Raw genomic sequence first — 18,719 nt, 5'->3', positions numbered from 1 at the left:
GAAGGGTGCAATATATGCAAATATTGTTGTTGGTGTTGGTGGTGGTGGTGATGTGCATCCTTACAGTAACAGTAGTCAGTACCAGTTTTTCAAGTAGCAAAATACCATTTATTCATTATTTAATAATAACACTGTTTATTGACAACAAAACTGAAACAACAACAACAGTAACTCCCATTCCCTTAACTGCTGATCTTACAGATGCTTTAAATAGCTCCAGGATGGAGTGGGGGGGGGGGGGAGCTAAGGTCCAGCAGTACAGCCCTCTGGTGTACGGGCGCATTGGCCGCCGGGATCTGCAGTTCGACGGCCTCGAACGGTCGCGTTGGAAGCGGCTCGGACGAACTACAACTCCCGAGATGCGCCGCGCACAATGCCCTGTGTATGTTGCGTCTCCTCCTGCCGGTCCTCCCCCCTCCCCCCCCACACACACACCATTGACAGACAAGGGGGCGACAATTCGTGCGGCTCTGGCCGCGCGAGCTGCTTTTGAATTTTTTTTTCTTTAACGGCAACAGGAAAGTGTCGCCGCTGTTGCTGCCGCCACCGCCGCCGCCGCCATGTGTGCGGGGGCCCGGTAACCGGGTGGGCAGCCAGAAGGAAACAGCAGGTAAAAAGTGTCCGCTGTTGCTTTTGCCGGGGGTCGGCGGCCGGGCCGGGCCGGGTCGGGTCGGGCCGGGCCGCCTCTTTGTGTGATCGGGTCCCTCTCTCTCTCTCTCTCTCTCTCTGTGTGGGGCGGGCGGCTCTCAGGACGCTCGTTGCCTCGTTCCTTGCGCGGCTGATACCTCTGTAGCGGAGGCCGAGGTGGGTGGGGGGGGAGAGAGAGGGAGGCTGTGTAGCGACCCCGGTGTCTGGACTCTTTCCCCCTCCCCCTCCCCCTTTCTTTCTCTCCCTCCCCAAAAAAAACCCCACACACACAGCCTGAGGTGCGGGGATGTTATGAGGCGTCATCAGGTTTGGAGTGAACTCCTGTGGGGGCAGCGATGCAACAATGAAGTTGGAGGAGGAGGAGGAGAAGAAGGAGGAGGAGGAGAAGGAGGAGGTGGTGGTGGAGGGGGGCAGTGGGCTTAGTCCATAGCCTGGTTTATGTTCCTAAAAGAAAACTTTAGCAAAGTCTTGGATTTTTTTTTTTGGGGGGGGGGGGGGAAAAAGAACCGAAAAAAAAAAGAAAACTAGAGACCGAGCTTCAGGTGGCAAGAGCTGTGCAGAAAGTTACTTCTCTTCCTTCCTTCCTTCCTTCCTTTCTTTTCATTTTTTTTTAAATTTTTATTATTTTTATTCCCCTTTTCCGACCCATGCAGCTGGTTTCCATGCCACTCGGAATGCCTGTTTTTTGGCTTTTGGAGTTTTTTTTCCCAGTGGCTTAAACTTTTAGGGTTTTTTTTTGTTTGCTTCCAGTCCCCCTCTCCCCCCCCCCCTCCACCCTCCACCTCTGATTTTCTTTCTCTCTCTGTGCTGGTCCAAATTTGGGAAATGGATTCTGTACAGCAATTGCGATTTGATAGCCACCTTCATATGCTGAATACAGTGTGTAGTTTGTCATATGAAAATTATAATAATCCTTGCATTTGATGTAGTGTCTTGTCTTTCATGTTGGGGGAAGTCTCCAGATGCTTCACATGTTTTACTGTAAAGCATTGTGACTGTATCGCAGTGTGGAGGTGAAAGCAGCAGCCAATTTGCACACGGCAATGTCCCGCGAAAAAACATAAAGTGAATGACCAATTTTATGTAGATAATCGTTTACAATTATTTACGATTATCTTTACAGCAACGTGGAAGAGGAGAATTGAGACGTTGGACAAAGGACCCTCTGATGACTTTGTTGCATTTAATTCTAGTATGCCAGATGTTTGAAGGTAGCGGGGATTGGAGCCAACGCTCCACATTTTGAGAAATCATCCTTTTCTTCCTTTGTATGATCTGTTTTGCCCAACTCCATGTAGACTACTTACAGGAACATATCGGGAAGTGTTCCCTTGAAATCAGTTGAACAAACTACTGAATATAACATAATTTTCAGCTGAGTCTTTTGCACTTCATTAACAGACTCTGCTTTAGATCCTAAGTTGTCAGGGGAAGATGATCATATAGGGTATCTTGTCTACTGGGGCAGATCTGTTGTTATACAGTCCCTAGACTAGAGAACAGTTGCCTGTGACAAAACTGACTGAACACGTTTTACTCTCCAATGGGCATCTCAGAGCATTGCTCATTCAGAGAAGAATCCCTACTGTTTGATAATAAATGCCAGACTGCTTCACTGTAGCAGGCGCGTGACTTGCTTGGGATTGTGTTCTTTCTGATGTAGGTGGAAAGTTCAAGTAAACCTTCTACAAATTTTTCGACAGCAAAGGGCTGTCCCATTGAACAATTTAAAGAACTGCTGCATTGATCGCTAGTAGAACCTCAGGGTGATCCTTGGGGTTGGTTCCACGGGTAGATCTGCTCCTTGTGTATTGAGCTGCCCTGTTTCCAGGTTCTGAAAGGAGCACAAATAGCAGTCTTTTTGTGGTTCGTGCTAAGCCTTGAGAGCTCTATTTCATGGATGAAAACCAGGACCTCAAGTACAACAACAACAAATTATAGCACCTTTCACGTCAGGAGGACAGTCAGGCATCCACACCCAAGCCAGTGGCTGGGATCAGGAGGGGTGGAGGGCAGGGAGGGTAGGGGTAGCAGGGTGACCAAAGGCACGGTCGAAGAGGAGGGTCTTGAGACAGGTCTTGAAGGAGGCAAGGGAGGGGCTGATGTGGAGGGACTGGGATGGAGTTCCAGAGTGTGAAGGCAGAGAGGCTGAAGGCTCACCCGCCAATGATGAACATGCTCTAGTTGATCCTTTTCCCCTATCATCCTCCCCACCAGTAGTTTGTGACCTCTACTTCTAGTAGACTTTTTTTTCATCACCCGGGTAACAGACATATGAAAATTCATCACCACCCTTAAGAATATCCAAACCAGACACAGTTCAACAAATGTTTACCACCTTCCCTTTCTCTGAAATGGTGTGTGCATTCTTTCCCCTGCTCACCTAATTTCAGAAAGATTACGTTATAAATCCATGCCTTCATGTGAGGGGCCTTGGCAGAGGTTTTCCTGTCATGAAGCTGATTTTATCTCCATTTTATTTACAGTTCAGTGAAGACTGGAATGCACCCTCTTTGCAGTCACTTTTTACCAGAAATCTACCTCACTTTTTGGTCTTTGTAAATGGGCTAAAGGACATTGGTATCTTTACAAATACAAATCGCCAAGTGGAAAGGATGCCCCTTGTGTCTTCCAAATAACACCTCCAAGGTGCCTTCGCAAACTAGAGCTGTGCCTTCTCAAGCTTTTGTGATAAGGCGCTATATCAAATGCAAGGATTATTATTATTGTGGGAACTTGCCCTCCAGAGCAAGAAATCTCTGATATAGGCTGTGATTGCCAAATCACAGTGTTAAGAACCACTGAAATCTTTGGTAGTTTTCAGTCTCACTAGGTTCTTTCTTGTGGATAAATATCACAAGTGCACTCTGAAATTCTGCAGGTATGTACCTCAGACAGACGAAGACAGACTTTATAGTTCGCAACTTGAAAATATGAAATCAAAAACTAAATTGTGCAGATAAGCTACTTGCTATTTACTGCTATTTGTCTGCTAATTTGCGTTACTCTACATTTTGGACTTTTGGCAACAATGCAGTTCAACAACTTGCATTTATTTATATAGCACCCTTCACGTGGGGGTAGAGTCCGGGAGCGCTTGACGGTAGCGGAGTCTGACATTGAGCACAGTCAAAAAGGAAGGTCTTTAGGTGGGATTCGAAAGTGGGGAGTGAGGGGGCCAACGCAGAGAGATTGAGGAAGAGAATTCCAGATTTTCAGATCGTAGTGGCTGAAGGCACGGTCACCGATGGTGGAGGGGACGAGAGACAAACAGAAGGCTGGAGGCAATGAATGGTGGAGTGGTGTTAAGCAGATTGGATAGGTAGTTAAGGTGTCAGGGCATGAAGGGATTTGAAAACGAGAGAGCGGATCTTGAAATCGATCCATTCGGTAATTTAGAAGCCAGTAGAGCCTAGCAAGGGCTGGTGTGATAGGGGTACAGAGTTTTGTGTGGGTCAGAATTCGAGCCGCAGAGTTTTGAGTTAACTGAACTTCGTGTATGGTGGAGCTGGGGAGACCAACGAGAAGAGCATTGAAATAGTGTATTTCCTTGATTTTTCCCATCAAAAAAAACCTGCTTGATATCAATGTAGTGATATATGTAACTCAAATCCAATTTCTGAGACAGCAAGCAGAAATGTGAAATAATCACATGCTACAAAATGGAACTAGAATACTAATCTGGATAGAAATGTGAAGCAAAATACTTTTTGTTCAGATGAGGTCATGCTTCTCAACAATCATTGCCTAGATCTTGCTGCCCTTCAGGCAGGTGCAAATACAATTTCCAGGTCAGCATTTTAGGTTGAACAGATCCAAGGGATTAAATGAAGTCAGTGTATGTTAAGTAATGTGAAATTAAATTTAAACCTCAATTAAGCACAAAGGCATTCAAATTCCTGATTGAGAAAGGAAGTTGGTGGATGTTCTACCAAAGTGCTGGTATCTACAAGGTGACATTAAATGGAAAAGAATTTTAGGTGTAGTTAGAATTGTGGGAATAACAACAGATTACATTTGTATAGTGCCTTTCACATCAGGAGGACATCGGGAGGACAACCTTGAGGCCTAGAACTCAACAGGAAAGAGAAGAAATATGTTGGGTAGAATCCCATTTGGACAGATTTTTGTTTAAAATTGTGAGCTAAGTTCTAGGTAATAGATTCAGTATGGCCCCTGAAAAAGAGTAGAGATATTGGATAGGAGCAGTTTAATCTAAGGTGTCTATAAAGGGGCAATATGAGGTTACCAGGGTCACTTTTTGCTTTGCTCACTCTTTAATATTCTTGTATACTTATTTTAAAGATCAGAGACACAAAAACAAAAACCCAGACAGCAACTTAGATTTCACAAAAAAGAAAAACACTCCAGCCTGATTCACAAAAAAAACAGGAAAGCAGATAGTTGTCCAGTGAAGAATTCCCTAGCTACTGCATAACTTGGATAGACTGCAGGTGGATCACCCAGATAGATCGCACAGATTTTTTTTTACCCTATTGTATGGGTAAGCTATCCGTCTGTCGATTTGAGTGTATTCCTATTGCGTTTCTCACTTTGGTCTATGTGTTAGGCCAAGAGAATCCCAGAAAAAGCATAAAGTCTAGATAAGGCCCAGTTTAAATACCAGGTTGCTTGTCTGTTAGTGCATAGATGTGCATAGAATAACAACAACAACAACAAGATTCCATTTATAGAGCGCCTTTCAGGAGGACGTCCCAAGGCGCTGTACAGTTGGGTCAGGACCCGAGCATTGGGGGGAAATGGTCAGGGTGAGGGAAGGGAGGGAGCGAGGAGGAGGTAGAGAGTCGAGAGGGGAGCTGAAGGCACGGTCAAAGAGAAAGGTCTTGAGACCGGCCTTGAGGGAGGAAGCAAGGCGAAGGCACTGGGGGAATAGAGTTCCAGAGCCTGGGGACTGAGAGGCTGAAGGCCCGGCCACCAATGGTAGGGCGGTTGGGGCGGGGGATGTGGAGCAGACCGGAGCCAGAGGAACGGAGAGTACGGGCAGGTAAGTAGGGGGATAGTAGGTCAGAGAGGTAGGAGGGAGCGAGGCCATGAATGGCCTTGTAGGTGAGGATAAGGATCTTGAATAAAGTTTGAAAGCTAGAAAACTAATCCTACAACTTGAGCTCAAGCTTGCATATATACTGTACCAGGTTGTGGACTCTGACCTGGACCAACTGTCTTGTGAATATAGATCCAAATGAAATACTTTCATCGAACTTTTTATTAGAAGAAGTTTTTAGTGCACCAGTTGTAGCCTTATTGATTTCTTGTTGGGTTGTACATACGTCCTTTTTGTGAAGCAACTGTATCAAGGACTCAAGGACAGTTGACTCATGAAATTGACCCAGTCAGTTACTGTGAGGACAGAATTATTTGAACAAACGTATCAAACATACAAAATACTAATGGATGGTTCAGCAAGTGATGGAGAAAACTGTTTATTCTTCCGAGTGCAAGGGACAAGGTTCAAGGCTTTGGAAGTCTCTGTGTAAGAGTTACATGGACAAGAGAAATGGTATGTTGAGACGCACAATTCTGTGCAATCTTTTGGGATTAATTTGAAATGTTGAAACTGTGTCTAAAGCAGCTATTTTTTGCTGATATAAATATAAAGGCCATGCATAATCATCAACAAGTCTTGTAATGGTGATCCATTGTACAGGAATGGCATGTTGGGCACATCCCTTTGATGTTGAACTCTGGCATGTGCAGAGCTGTACTCAAGTCCCTTGAGTTCAGGAATAAGATGTGGATTTTTTGTTTCTGCAGCCTGCTGATCTGGTTTGCAATATTTCAGTGCTGGACAGATGAAACCTTTGTTAACCGTTTTATACTACAGTCTTTGTGTCCATTTGACTCTGTTTGTATGTAGAGAATTAGCATGAACTCTCTCCATAAAGTAAGACAAGGTATGATTTGATCCATAGAGTAATCTCACACTGTTTCAGCTTTACACTGAAGATTGACAAGTTTGTCAATGGACTTCCTTTAAGTTTTTAGGGTTTGTGAATACTTGGAAGCCCTGCCACCTTTTTTGTAAGCATTAAAAAATTGAAATGATTTGTGGAGCTCAGCGCAAATGAGTCCAATTTTGGTTGCTCCAGTTTAAGATTGTCAGGGCCATAGATATGGTGTAGGATTTATGAGGATGGTACCAGGCATGAGTGTTTATAGGAACCGAGATTGGAGAAATTGGACCTGCTTCTATAATAATTCTTGCATTTGATAGAACACCTTATATCATCAAACTGTCTCAAAGCACCTCTTAGAATTTACCATAGAGTGTAGTGACTGCCCATTTTATAAGTGACCGCAATAACCGATTTGTGCCCAGCAGAGTCTCATAAATATCCATGAAGTAAATGACCATGTTTTTAAATCTGGAGAATTGTTGACCACAGCACCAGGAGAAATTATGACCTGTCCAAGTGGACATTAAAGATCCCATGGCACTATTCAAAAAGAGTAGTGAGTTTCTCTTGGCGTCCTGGCCAACAATCCCCCAAATAAAACTGTTGGCATATTACTATGCGCAAATTGTCTACTGCATTTTCCCACAAAACACATAGTCACTACACTTTACAGTATATCCTGTGAAGCACTTTGAGACTTCCTCCTGACCTGTAAGGCTGCTATACCAAATGTAAGGATTATTATATAAAGTTGCTGACCAAAGCATTTGCAGAGTGTAGGATGTGATGTTGGTGGCAGCTTGATAACATGAGGCCGCAGGGTATCGGTGTTATAACTTGGGCTTCTGATTTTCGGTAATAACTGATAAAACACCTCTGATACAAAAACAATGAAATTGGTGTTTATCCAATAAATTGAATGAATTGATGCCAATGATTTCTTTGCTTTGTTCACTGTTTGACATAGAAGTAATCTAGAGTGAGACCAGCAATTTAGAAAGGTTCACTAATACCTTGACAAATATTCAGTCAATATTCATTAGTTTTCTTATCTGTGATGAACATGTTTCCAGATTATGTGAATTTAGTACAGTATGAATTGTATTTAGTTATGGAAAGTTTTATGTGAAGGCGAATCATCGATCATACTGTTATGTTTATGTATTGGTGGATTAAAGATGTAGTGATTGTCAAGCACAGAACTGTGTATGAAATTTCACACACTGATTTAAGGGATTCGGGTAAGGACGGCAGATTATTTTTTGTAAACTGCTGATGTCAGTCTGACAATCTGAACAGTTTATTTTAATGTACTAAAATCTAACAAGTATTTTTTAAAAATAGCATGCAATACATAACCACATTTATGTTTCCAGCCATGGCTTAAAGTCAGTACTGCATGGGTCATAGGTGCCACTGCTGGAATCACTGAAGTGTGTGCGTGACTGGTGGTCTTGTCTGTTTCTATTTTACATAACATCTTGATATGAACTTCAATAATGCAGACTGAGGCCATGATGTTCCACTGACCTCCAGTGGACCTCAGCTGGAATGTATTAAGCAGCTGCCCCACTGCCTGCCGCATAAGGGTACTTTGTTAGTGTTGAGATCTGGTCGTCTAATCTGGGCTCAGCATTTGCACCCATTGCCTGTTTATAGCACTGGGAAGCTTTATTGGGAAGTGAAACGGTGATTTTGCTAGTTCCTTCCTGTCACTGCTATCCTATTTAGCTGATGGAAAATATACCTGGCTGACACAGCAGTGTGCATTTATGTGCATCATGATAATAATAATCCTTGCATTTGATATAGCACCTTATCACATCTTTGAGACGTCTCAAAGTACTTCACAGGATATACAGTAAAGTGTAGTGACCGTATGCTGTAATATACTCAAAAACCTCATGGAACCTATTCCTTCTGAAATGCTCAGTCCCACCTTACAATGATTTGTGCAAGAATGTCTGTTTATCATTGCTCTGAGACACGATCCCATGCAAACAGGGCTATATAAATACAAGTTGTCATACCAAGGTCCCACAAGGCATTTTAATACCAAGAATAACCTGTTGCTTGAACAGATTGTTGAAAGAAGTGGTTGAGATCAGGACACTGAACTCTTAAGAAACAGTTTGATATTGCAGTGAAAAAAATATAGGGTTGTTATGTGGAAGGATGAAATTGAGTAGGCTTCATACTAATGTTACAACATAACATTTAAAAAGTTAAGTCTTTTCAAAGTTAGCTGGTCATCTGCTAGACAACACAAGTGTTTAGACTGGACCATAGGGGAATGATCCTTGTGCAGTTCACACCTGCCTCACGTATATAATGCAGATGTAAACTGTACTGCTCCTGATACCATCTCCTCCAGATGGTATCTGGAACCAGTCTCCAATAGATTCATGCTGCCTCAACTCCCATTTATACTGCACATTTGCCAGCAAATTGCTGGATTATATAGTTAATTAATGTTGTGCTCAAGGGAATGGAATGCCATTCAAAACTCAATTACATTAGCAACTGAGAAAAGAACTTTGACCTGAACTCAAGTAGCAGTAACCAATTTTCTTTTCCACTTTGTCCTCTAATTCTGAAAACACTAACCTGGTGGATTGTTACAACATTTTGTTTAGTATGGATCATTCATCAGCTAGCATACACACAATTAAGAGTATGCACATGAAGACCTCAAGTACTCTTCAGAATCTGTGTCTGCTGCAGCATTCTTTATCTGCAGCTTGTGGAGGACAGAGAGAGAGAAGGACAGATCATCCTGAACTCTGCAGTTCGTGTCCTCTCCCGCACCAGGCTCTGTGACCCCATCACCCCCATCCTCTCCCGCTCCCCATCCCTCAGAGGATAGAATTCAAAATCCTTGTCCTCACTTTCAAGGCTCTCCATGGCCTTGCCTACTTCTCTGACCCTTATCAACCTGTCCGCTCCCTCTGTTCAGCAGACTCCGTCCGGCGTGCTCCATGTCTCCCGCCCAATCTGCCGTACCATCGGCGGCCAGGCTTTCAGCCCCCACCCTTTGGAACTCAATCCTACAATCCCTTCGCCTTGCACCCTCCCTTGCCTCCTTCAAAGCACGACTCAAGATCCTCCTTTTCGACCGTGCCTTCAGCCGCCCTCCTATCTCTCTGCCCTTCCTCGTCTCAACCCTGCCCCCCCAACCCACCCCGCGCTTTGGGTCCTGGTCCCTGACTATTCAGTGCCTTGGGATGTCCTCCCAACGTGAAAAGTGCTTTACAAATGTAATTTTGTTGTGGTTTGTTGTCCTTCTTTATCTGTTTCATGGGATAGCAAAACTACTAGTGTATGCATTCCTGAGCCACTACTGTACTTCTGTGATTCTGAAATAAGCCTTTGAGTTCTATGTATGTTTTTGGTTCATTTGACAGCAGTTCACACCATTGGCGGGTGGGCCTTCAGCCTCTCTGCCCCCACTCTCTGGAACTCCATTCCACAGTCCCTTCGCCTCACCCCCTCTCTGGCCTCTTTCAAGACCCGTCTCAAGACCCTCCTCTTCAACTGTGCCATCAGTCATCCTCCTACCCCTACCCTCCACCTCTCCTGACCCCAACCACCATCTTGGGTGTGGATCCCTAACTGTCCAGCGCCTTGGGGTGTCCTCTTTACATGAAAGGCACTATGCAAATGTAATTTGTTGTTGTTTCTGAAAAGGCAAAATGCTGTAAGATAATGATGGATACATGGAGTACAGATGCATTCAATCTCTCAAAATAGAAAACTAACCGAAGAGCAAAATACTCTTGACATTTGGCATAATTTGAATTATAGTTTTTTTTAAAAAAAAATGCATTGAGAGATGTCAGGAGTTGGAAACACATTGAAGGTGACACTCCACTCAGTGCTGGGGTTATGTTGCTTGAAGTAGGTGCCATCCTTCGGTTGAGAGGTTAAACCAAGGTCTTGTCTGCCTGTTCAGGTGGTTGTTAAAGATCCCATGGCACTATTCAACAAGAGGAGGGAGCTTGTCTCAGTGTCCCGGCCAACAATCTCCCAAATAAAATGTGTCAATTACTTCATTGCTGTTTGTGGGACATTGCTATATGCAAATTGGCTGCTGCATTCGTCCACAGAACACAGTCACTCTATGTACTGCACTTTATCATGTGAAGAATTTTGAGACGTGCTCCTGACATGAAAGGTACTATATCAAATTCAAGTATTATTATTATGGTTCAAAAGATTTCAAACATTTTGATTATGCCTTTCTCTAGGAACAACAAATGTGCTTGTTTAGGTAACAAAATAATCATAGTCACCAAAATGATCTGGGTTTTAAGTGTATTAAAAAAAATTATGAAATCAAAAATATTTTGTTTTTCAGAGACTAAAGCATTCATATAAATTACTGTTGCTTTGTAGTATTAAATATTTTGTGTTGTAAGACTTTGTATAAGTATTAAGTAAATATATAAGTAAATAACTTTAATACATTCATTGATTTTTTTATGAACATGAAATTTGATTTGCTTTATTTGTTGTTCTAGAATTGCACCTGAGGATGGATAACTATTGTATATAACATATTGCTTCATCTGATCAGCAGCTTACTGATGAAGATGGCAAAGAAAATGGATTTGTTTCAGAAAATTATTTCTCGAAATTCTTACCAAAGCTCTGTGGTGATGTACATTAGAAAAAAGCATTAATTGCTTCTATCTCTAGATACTTGTGTTTTTTCTAATTGTATAACTACTTGTCAGCAAAGAAATCTGCAGGATCTAATATGGAACCTAAGGACCTTCCTTCTGTGAATGAAAAACCCTGTGAAATTCAGCCAGTAACTCTAGGTAATTCTGAATCAAATGAAGCTGAATGTTGTGAATTTGGAGTTGACTGGAGAAGCGGGCTGAGCAATGAAACCACTGTGGTTCCTGAAAAGCATTTCTCAATTTTTCCGACTGAAGACACTATTTCTGACCAAATGTTGAACTTCTCTTTAAGTGGAGTAACATGTGAAGACAAATTTGTTGGTGAAAAAGTTGCATTTAATGAATCTAACTATGCTACCGCCGATACTCCTGAAGGGTTAGTCATAGAGAAATGCAATACGGATGAATCATTACTACCTCTGCCCAACCAGAACTGGAGTTACATTGAAAGTTTCATAAATGAGAACAAGGATGATTTTTTGGATCTCTGTACGACAAATGAATTTTCAACTAATTTAATTGGTGAAGAGGACAGTGACAGTTTTTTATTTGATGATGATTCAACATTAAGCAGTGATGTATGTTCGTTAAAGATAAGGTACGAGTCTTTTCAGGACAACATAAGGGAGCAAACTAATTTCCAGGAAGATGCACAGCTTAATTTTTTCCCCAGTATCCAATGTAATGGAACCAAGAAAGTTGCAAAAACCCCTATAAAAAATAATGCTGTTTCTCCTGGGTTTATTCCAGAAGGAGGAAAAGGATGCAATGGTCAGGAACGTAGCAAGTTGTATGAATTGGAAACTAACCAGTGTCTTTTATCAGGTGTTTTTCTGGATAACTGGAAAGAAGGTGGCCAGGATTCAATCGATTCAGTTTGTTTATCCTCCATTATAGATGAAGATCAGGAAAACTGGCAATTATTAAGAAAAAATGCTCAGAGGTGTTCAAAGCAAACCAATTACACATTGAGGGCTAAACGACAAATACGGTACAGTGATGATTATTTATACGATATTGATTCCTTGGAGACTGTGAAACTATCAGGTACAAAGGACCATATTACAGAATCAACACAGGAAGATGATGATGACTGGTGCCCTCGGAAAAGAAGAAAGACTGGGAAAAAAGAGGCACCTGTTGTAATCAAATATATAATTGTCAATCGATTCAAAGGCCACAAAAGCATGCGTGTAAAAATTAGTAAATTAGACTCCACAGAGAAGCAAGTTCTATTGACTGATGAATTTGTTAAAAAATACCAGAAACTTTCACCACTTAAGGATTTTTTGCCTCCAGTTCCTTACAGTTGTAATGTGTACCCTATTCAAGAAAGGGATGATGGAAAACTAAAACCTTGCTCTGGTGCTGGAATGTCTTACATGTTCTTTGCTTCTAAAAATAAAAAACACACCCTTGTTAACAAGATGTCATCAGTTAAAGTAGGACACACTTTGAACAGGCCAAATGATGGTATCCTTGAAGCAAACACAGGTATATCTACAAAGGCCCCAAAATATGATAAATCAGTGTATGAATTTACAGATGAAGTAGAGTTAAAGCGCATCACAATTAGGACTGTGAGTGAGCCAAACCAGTTGAGACTTGTGCATGAAGACTTGAAACAACTAAAGAGCAAACAAGATGTGTTTTCAAAGAGAGGGAAAGCAAATAGCCAGATTGGTAAGGATACCTTTGATAGAAATTCTGCAAGAAGTGCAAATGGAAAGTCTCCAGTTCCACATGCAGAAATGCACAGAAATTCAGGTCAGTGTAATGCTGCTTCTCCTTCTCCTTTACCTAATTTTAACACAGCTAGCTTGCATTCCCCAGCATTCCATGGCAAATTAGAAGCACATAGTGGCTTACTTTCTCCAGTTCCAGCTACCAGCTGCCCCGAGTGGCCTGTACCATCTGCTTATAATACGCTCACAATCCCAGAAATCTCTGGGGGATATTTCCGGTCTCTGCTTGATGGAGATGATCCCTCAATTAACACACACCTTCAGCTTTCCTCCCAGCATTCTTCTGTCAATGGGCAGTGTAACAAAATTGTAACAGAAAACCCATTTTCTTCTCCACAGCAAAGACAGAGTGATGATCGTGCCACACGGTGCAATGGTGGTGAGCCAAATATATGTCAGCATTTGGAAGAAAAGTCACAAGTTCAGCAAATGTGGAGTGTAGAAACTGTTCAGAATCTGCATTTGCACGGGGGGATGGGAAAAGATCTTTTTCACTTGTGGGCAGATGACTCAGAAAATGAAAGCCTGGTACAGGTTGAAGCTGAAAAACGACCAACTACAAACAGGAACTTGAATCACCATGTTTTTACGTCTCACAGTAGTCAAAATGAAATGAATGTCAACTGCAGTCAAAAATATTTGAATGAAAAAACAAACCAAACCCTTCCTTCAAAAGACTCCTTGTGTATTTTGGACATTTCAAACTTTACTCCAGCAAGAGTGAAGCAGAGGTCTTGGTCTAGATTTTCACAGGTGAACACACCTGGAGTCCTTTCTGAAACCAACATATCCTTGGACCAGTGCAGATGTGATCAGGTTTTCAATAAGGTCGGGCCACCAAGTTTGTGTGTAAATCAGTGGCAGACATGTGGTGAGCTGAATAGAAATGTGAAAACTTACTCCTTTACTAGTGATCCATCATGTATGTCATTTTCACAAAGTGCAAGACCTTTTCATTCACAAGCTTCTGATCATATAAATTCCACAAGTAATTGCAAATTTAATAAGGCAATAAACTTCACTAGAACAAAGATTTTGAATACAAATGCAAGTCAATGGGATGAAAAAGCTCTTCATGAATACAGAGGTTATAGTACTGAGATAGAAACTATAAAAGTAGAGACTATTGAAAAGAATGATGATGCTTCACTTGAAAAAGAAGCAGTTGAAGTTCAAGGAAACACTTCGGGTGGGTCGTATGCTGAGCAGATGAACCAATCTGAAAAGGCCTACAAACCTACAAAAGGATTTACAAATAAAGATTTAGAAATGTGTGCTAAACTGGTGAAAAAAGGTTTAATAAATACAAAATCCAAACTTCCTATAAATGGAGAAAATCTGAATGGAAAAGATGACTACTGGCTGGTACCTACAGAGTCCTGTGCAGATCTGATGGGAGAAAATCATATAGGAAGCAGAGTATTAAATGGTCATCAGAGGGAATTTGAAGAACCTGACAATATCCTTTCTAATATTGTCTCTGGAATGGCAGCAGTTCAGCGGTTTATGATGGCCTCTGTGGAACCAATGTTAAACCCTGGAGACGTTGTTCTGTCTGCAATTAATCCGTCTGCAGAACTGAAGAATAGTTACAAATGGAAATCCAAACCATTGTATGCACTGCACATTGGTGCAAAAGATTTGAAAAATAAGAAGTCACAGCATGGTTCAGAATGCATTCCAAGCAGGGATAGCCCAAATAATGAATCTGTCAATCGTATCTCATCTTGCTGTGCTCAAAATGTATCCAACCCTGTTACACAACCAAACTGACTTCAGCAGATCTACATGCAGTGCACTTCATAGCACTAGAAACTGTACAGTAGCTGGATTTAAAAAGGAAAAATCTATAATGTGAATCATCAATTTTACTACCTCGCCCTACAGTAGATTACAATAGTGATTTTAAGTCCTGTCTTATATATTTAAAACAGTACTTCTGATTCACTCTTATCCAGCATATAGCTCCCTTTTAAGACAAAAAAGGGTCATGTTAAGTAAATATTTCAATAATCCATAAAATGTCTTCTTTACACAAATTACAAAACATTATTTGTGTTTTTGGTACATATCTGCTCAGAAATGTGCCTTTATTTAACTGTTGCATATCATGGGAAATCAGCACAACATACTTTACAAAGTAACAGCAATGAGCAATCTGTTTACAGCTTTGCCATTAGTCCCGACTCTATTTAATGTGTGTAACAAATTACCTGAAGCATTAGTATGTTACAAAACTGGGATAACTACTGTATTTTAATACTTGCAATTCAGCTGATGTAGTGAGAAGATTGAATTTTGTCAGGAAATCCACAAGTAAGCACTGAAAAGTGATACTCCCAAGTAATCACTGGCTGTACTATAAAAGAAACCAGTAAAAACACACTTGTATTAATTGACCTGATGTTGCAGTCTTGAAGAATTATCCATTTTGTAAATTTTGCATAAAGTTTATATGCAACTTTTTAAGAATGAAAGTTGTCAGTCCTTTTCTTAGGTCTTTTTAATGTTGAATTGGGTCCTGTAGCTCAGTGGTTAGAGCACTCGCCTCGCAAGTGAGAGACCTGGCAGGGCGAAACGTTGGACAAGTTTCCTTACTCCACATGCCTCTGTTTACCTATAGTAAGTAGGAGCCTGGTTGTTAGTCGATAGAGGGTAATAATTCCTTCAAAAAAAACATAAAATAAACTGGTCACTCAATCCATGACTGTTTGTGGGACACTGCTGTGTGCAGTTGGCCTGCTGCATTTCACCCATAAAATATACAGTCAATTCACTTTACAGTATATCCTGTGAAGCACTTTGAGACGTCTCGAAGACGTGATAAGGCGCCATATCAAATGGAAGGATTATTATTACTTTATCGTGATTTTATCCGAAACCTTTTTACTAAATATGCCTCTAAATACTAAGTGCAAACTTCCACACTGATGAACCAGGCTAAAGGGTTAGGGAATGTGCAGGTGGAGCTAATTAAATGGAAACTAAGCTTACTGGAGAAAGGGAGGGAGAAGAGAGGATGTATATTCACAACAACAAAAAATTGCAGTTATATAGATAGCACCTTTCATGTCGGGAGGATGTGCCACGATGATGGATAGTCAAGGGTTTGTACCCTAGCTGGGGTAGGGATCGGGGGAGGGTGGGATCATCATGGTGAAAAAGTACTGGCTCTTGTGTCATTATTACACAAGCCTCATATTGTCCATCAATTTTATTTTTGTGTGTTCTGGTCTATTTACAAATGTATTGACAAAATAGAAAACCTCCACCTATGAATGTTCATAGAATTGGCCAAATTGTATTTCAATGGATTTAATTGACTTATTGTAAGGGTGTTAAGTGGCTGGTTATATATATTGTACATTTGAATGTAACTGACAAGGTAAATTTTGTTTTTCCCATCAATGGTTATGGATAAGGTAGAAGATTTGGATGAGTTTAGTGTTAGTCTAGCAGTGCTAAGTGACTTATTTGTGTGATTTAGTAGGTTCTGCAAACCTACACAGCTAGATGCAAACAGCAGAAGATTGTCTAGGAACCAAGCACCAGAACTTTATTGTTGCCAGCTAGGCAAACCCCAATCTAGATGGCTTATTAAGAGGGTCATTCATCATAAGGTTGAACAGGGCAAATGGGTCTTTTGTCATGGATATGGGATCATTTGGGCACCTTGTTTTCAACCGTCCCGTCACATGTGCAAAACATCCTTGAGCAGGGTTGAAATGAATATGCTTTACGCACCTTATATAATTCTATGAAAATTCATAGAGGTTTTCTATTTTGCCTATACACTTTTAAACAACCCAGAGTTCACACAAATAAAATTTGTAGCAAAATGAAGCTTGGCCATTAGACTTGAGTATACAAAACAATGTTTCTTTAAGAATATACATGCTCTCTCCCCTCTGCCCGCCCACCTATGAGTTTTAAGTACAGCTTCTTATAATGTTGCAGTTAACCTATTAAACAAACTTCATCTGTAGTATAAACTAAATATTGTAATGTTGAGATATTTCATCCAATTTTCATTCCACTTAAGAGGCACATAATGTTAGTCTTCAGCTTACCACATTGTCATCACAAATCACAAAAGAATTAAAAAATTGTGCCAATAATGTCTGTTATACTGCAATCCAAATGTTAGATCTTGTAAGTAACCCGAGTATGCATTTTCCTGGGGAATTGCCATGAGTGCTGCAAAAGAAATATAAATTGTGCCCATGTGTTCAGTTTATACTGTGTTTTAGCTCAAAAAAATTGGTGAGCCAGGATATCTGTCACATGTCCTATCACCATATCTAAGAGTATCCAAACCAGACGAACTGTGTCTGCATTTGAATGCTGCATCCTGCTTGCCTAATTCCAGAGTATTAGGTATATGGCTGTGAGAACCAAGGCTTAAGGACCACAGTGTAAATTGGGTACTAAAGTCCAACTAAAACTGCAAACAGCAGTTTCCACAAGCTTTTTGCCGGACTATCCTTCCTATTAAGGCTTTGGTTTGCAAAGTAGGAAAAATTCTTGCTCCCAGTGAAATATTAAACACAACTAGTCAAATGCAGATAATTTTAAAACTAGCTAGACTGGCTCATGCCTGTGAAACAAGATTTTCCAAGGATAATGTAGTTGTTTCACATCACAGAAATCATAGGACTATTCCTGTCAGAAATACTGTGTTCTACAAGCTGTTCATCTTCCTACATAAATATAACTAGCTAACCATTAAACTAGTTATTATCATTGTACATTTGTATTATTGGTGCAAACATTTCAATTAAGTTTGACTTTTTAATTATTTTAAAAAATATAACTAATTTCTCTTTTTTAATTGGAAGTGTTTTGCACTTTGGGTATAAAGGAAGAAAATGTAGGGGAAACATCAAGGAAATAGACTGGGATATTGGAATAAGATTAATGGAGAAGTCTGATCCATGAGCATTGGTTCTATCTGCACAACCCAAACTTCAAGGTATTCATTTTTTACAATATGAAAGATGTGGAGTAGTCTACAGAATGTTTTCTACATTTTTATAATTGTAAGCTTATTTGTTTGCTATATGGTGGTCTTGGAAGGCGTTTAGTTCATTTCTTCAAGCAAAAATGCAAGTGTTCTTGTGAGCATATCCTGGTGATTTAAAATATTCAGGACTAGATAATTGATACTCCAAGAGAGTATTTGTAGGATTTGGCTGGAGTATTCGCCACAAAATGCATAGTCACTCCACCTTACAGTATATCCTGTGAAGCCCTTTGAGATATCTTCTGGACTTGAAAGGCTCTGCATCAAATGTAAGGATTATTGTAGAGTATCAGAAAAGAGTTAATGCATTGCTCATACTCTTCAAACATGTTCTTCACCAAATAACTATAATCCCACTCTGAAATTTGTTGATATCATCTGTCTCTACTATCTCCCATTATGTGTAAAGTAGTTAAATCTAAACACTCTGCTGTCTTATTTTCTTCTGAACTTTAATCCATATATTCTCATTATAGAATCTGTAATCATGTATATATTGTAGCTACTATTAGGAATATTTATTAGGATCCATTTATCTATACTCTTTACATCTCGCACTTCTCTAGCCTCTCCTTGTAACTCATTGTCCAATTTCAACTATTAATTTAGTTGCTCTTTAATGCACTGTTACACCCTCTCAAATGCCAATATACCCCTATTATAATGCAGCGCCCAGATTGCCACAGTTAATACCCCAGTGTAA

At 40.6% G+C, this 18,719-nt stretch overlaps 1 protein-coding gene across 2 annotated transcripts; it reads left to right on the top strand.

Moving 5' to 3' along the window:
* The first annotated feature begins 566 nt into the window (after window positions 1-566).
* Window positions 567-15,457, top strand: LOC103177434 (neurite extension and migration factor-like). 2 transcript variants are annotated; one of them, XM_042334690.1, is made up of 3 exons: window positions 567-610; window positions 11,084-13,015; window positions 13,333-13,414. In XM_042334690.1, exons 2-3 carry the CDS (start codon window positions 11,323-11,325, stop codon window positions 13,344-13,346), a joined length of 1,707 nt encoding a protein of 568 aa, XP_042190624.1. In that variant the 5' UTR covers window positions 567-610; window positions 11,084-11,322; the 3' UTR covers window positions 13,347-13,414. The 2 variants fall into 2 exon arrangements, with proteins under 2 accessions (XP_042190624.1, XP_007889767.2); XM_007891576.2 differs by having other exon boundaries at window positions 11,084-15,457.
* The last annotated feature ends 3,262 nt before the right edge of the window (window positions 15,458-18,719 follow it).

The sequence above is a fragment of the Callorhinchus milii genome, unplaced genomic scaffold, assembly GCF_018977255.1.
Source record: "Callorhinchus milii isolate IMCB2004 unplaced genomic scaffold, IMCB_Cmil_1.0 Scaffold4, whole genome shotgun sequence".
NCBI lineage: Eukaryota > Metazoa > Chordata > Chondrichthyes > Chimaeriformes > Callorhinchidae > Callorhinchus > Callorhinchus milii.
Note: the sequence above shows the minus strand (reverse complement) of the source record. Positions and strands in the feature narration are given on the sequence as shown.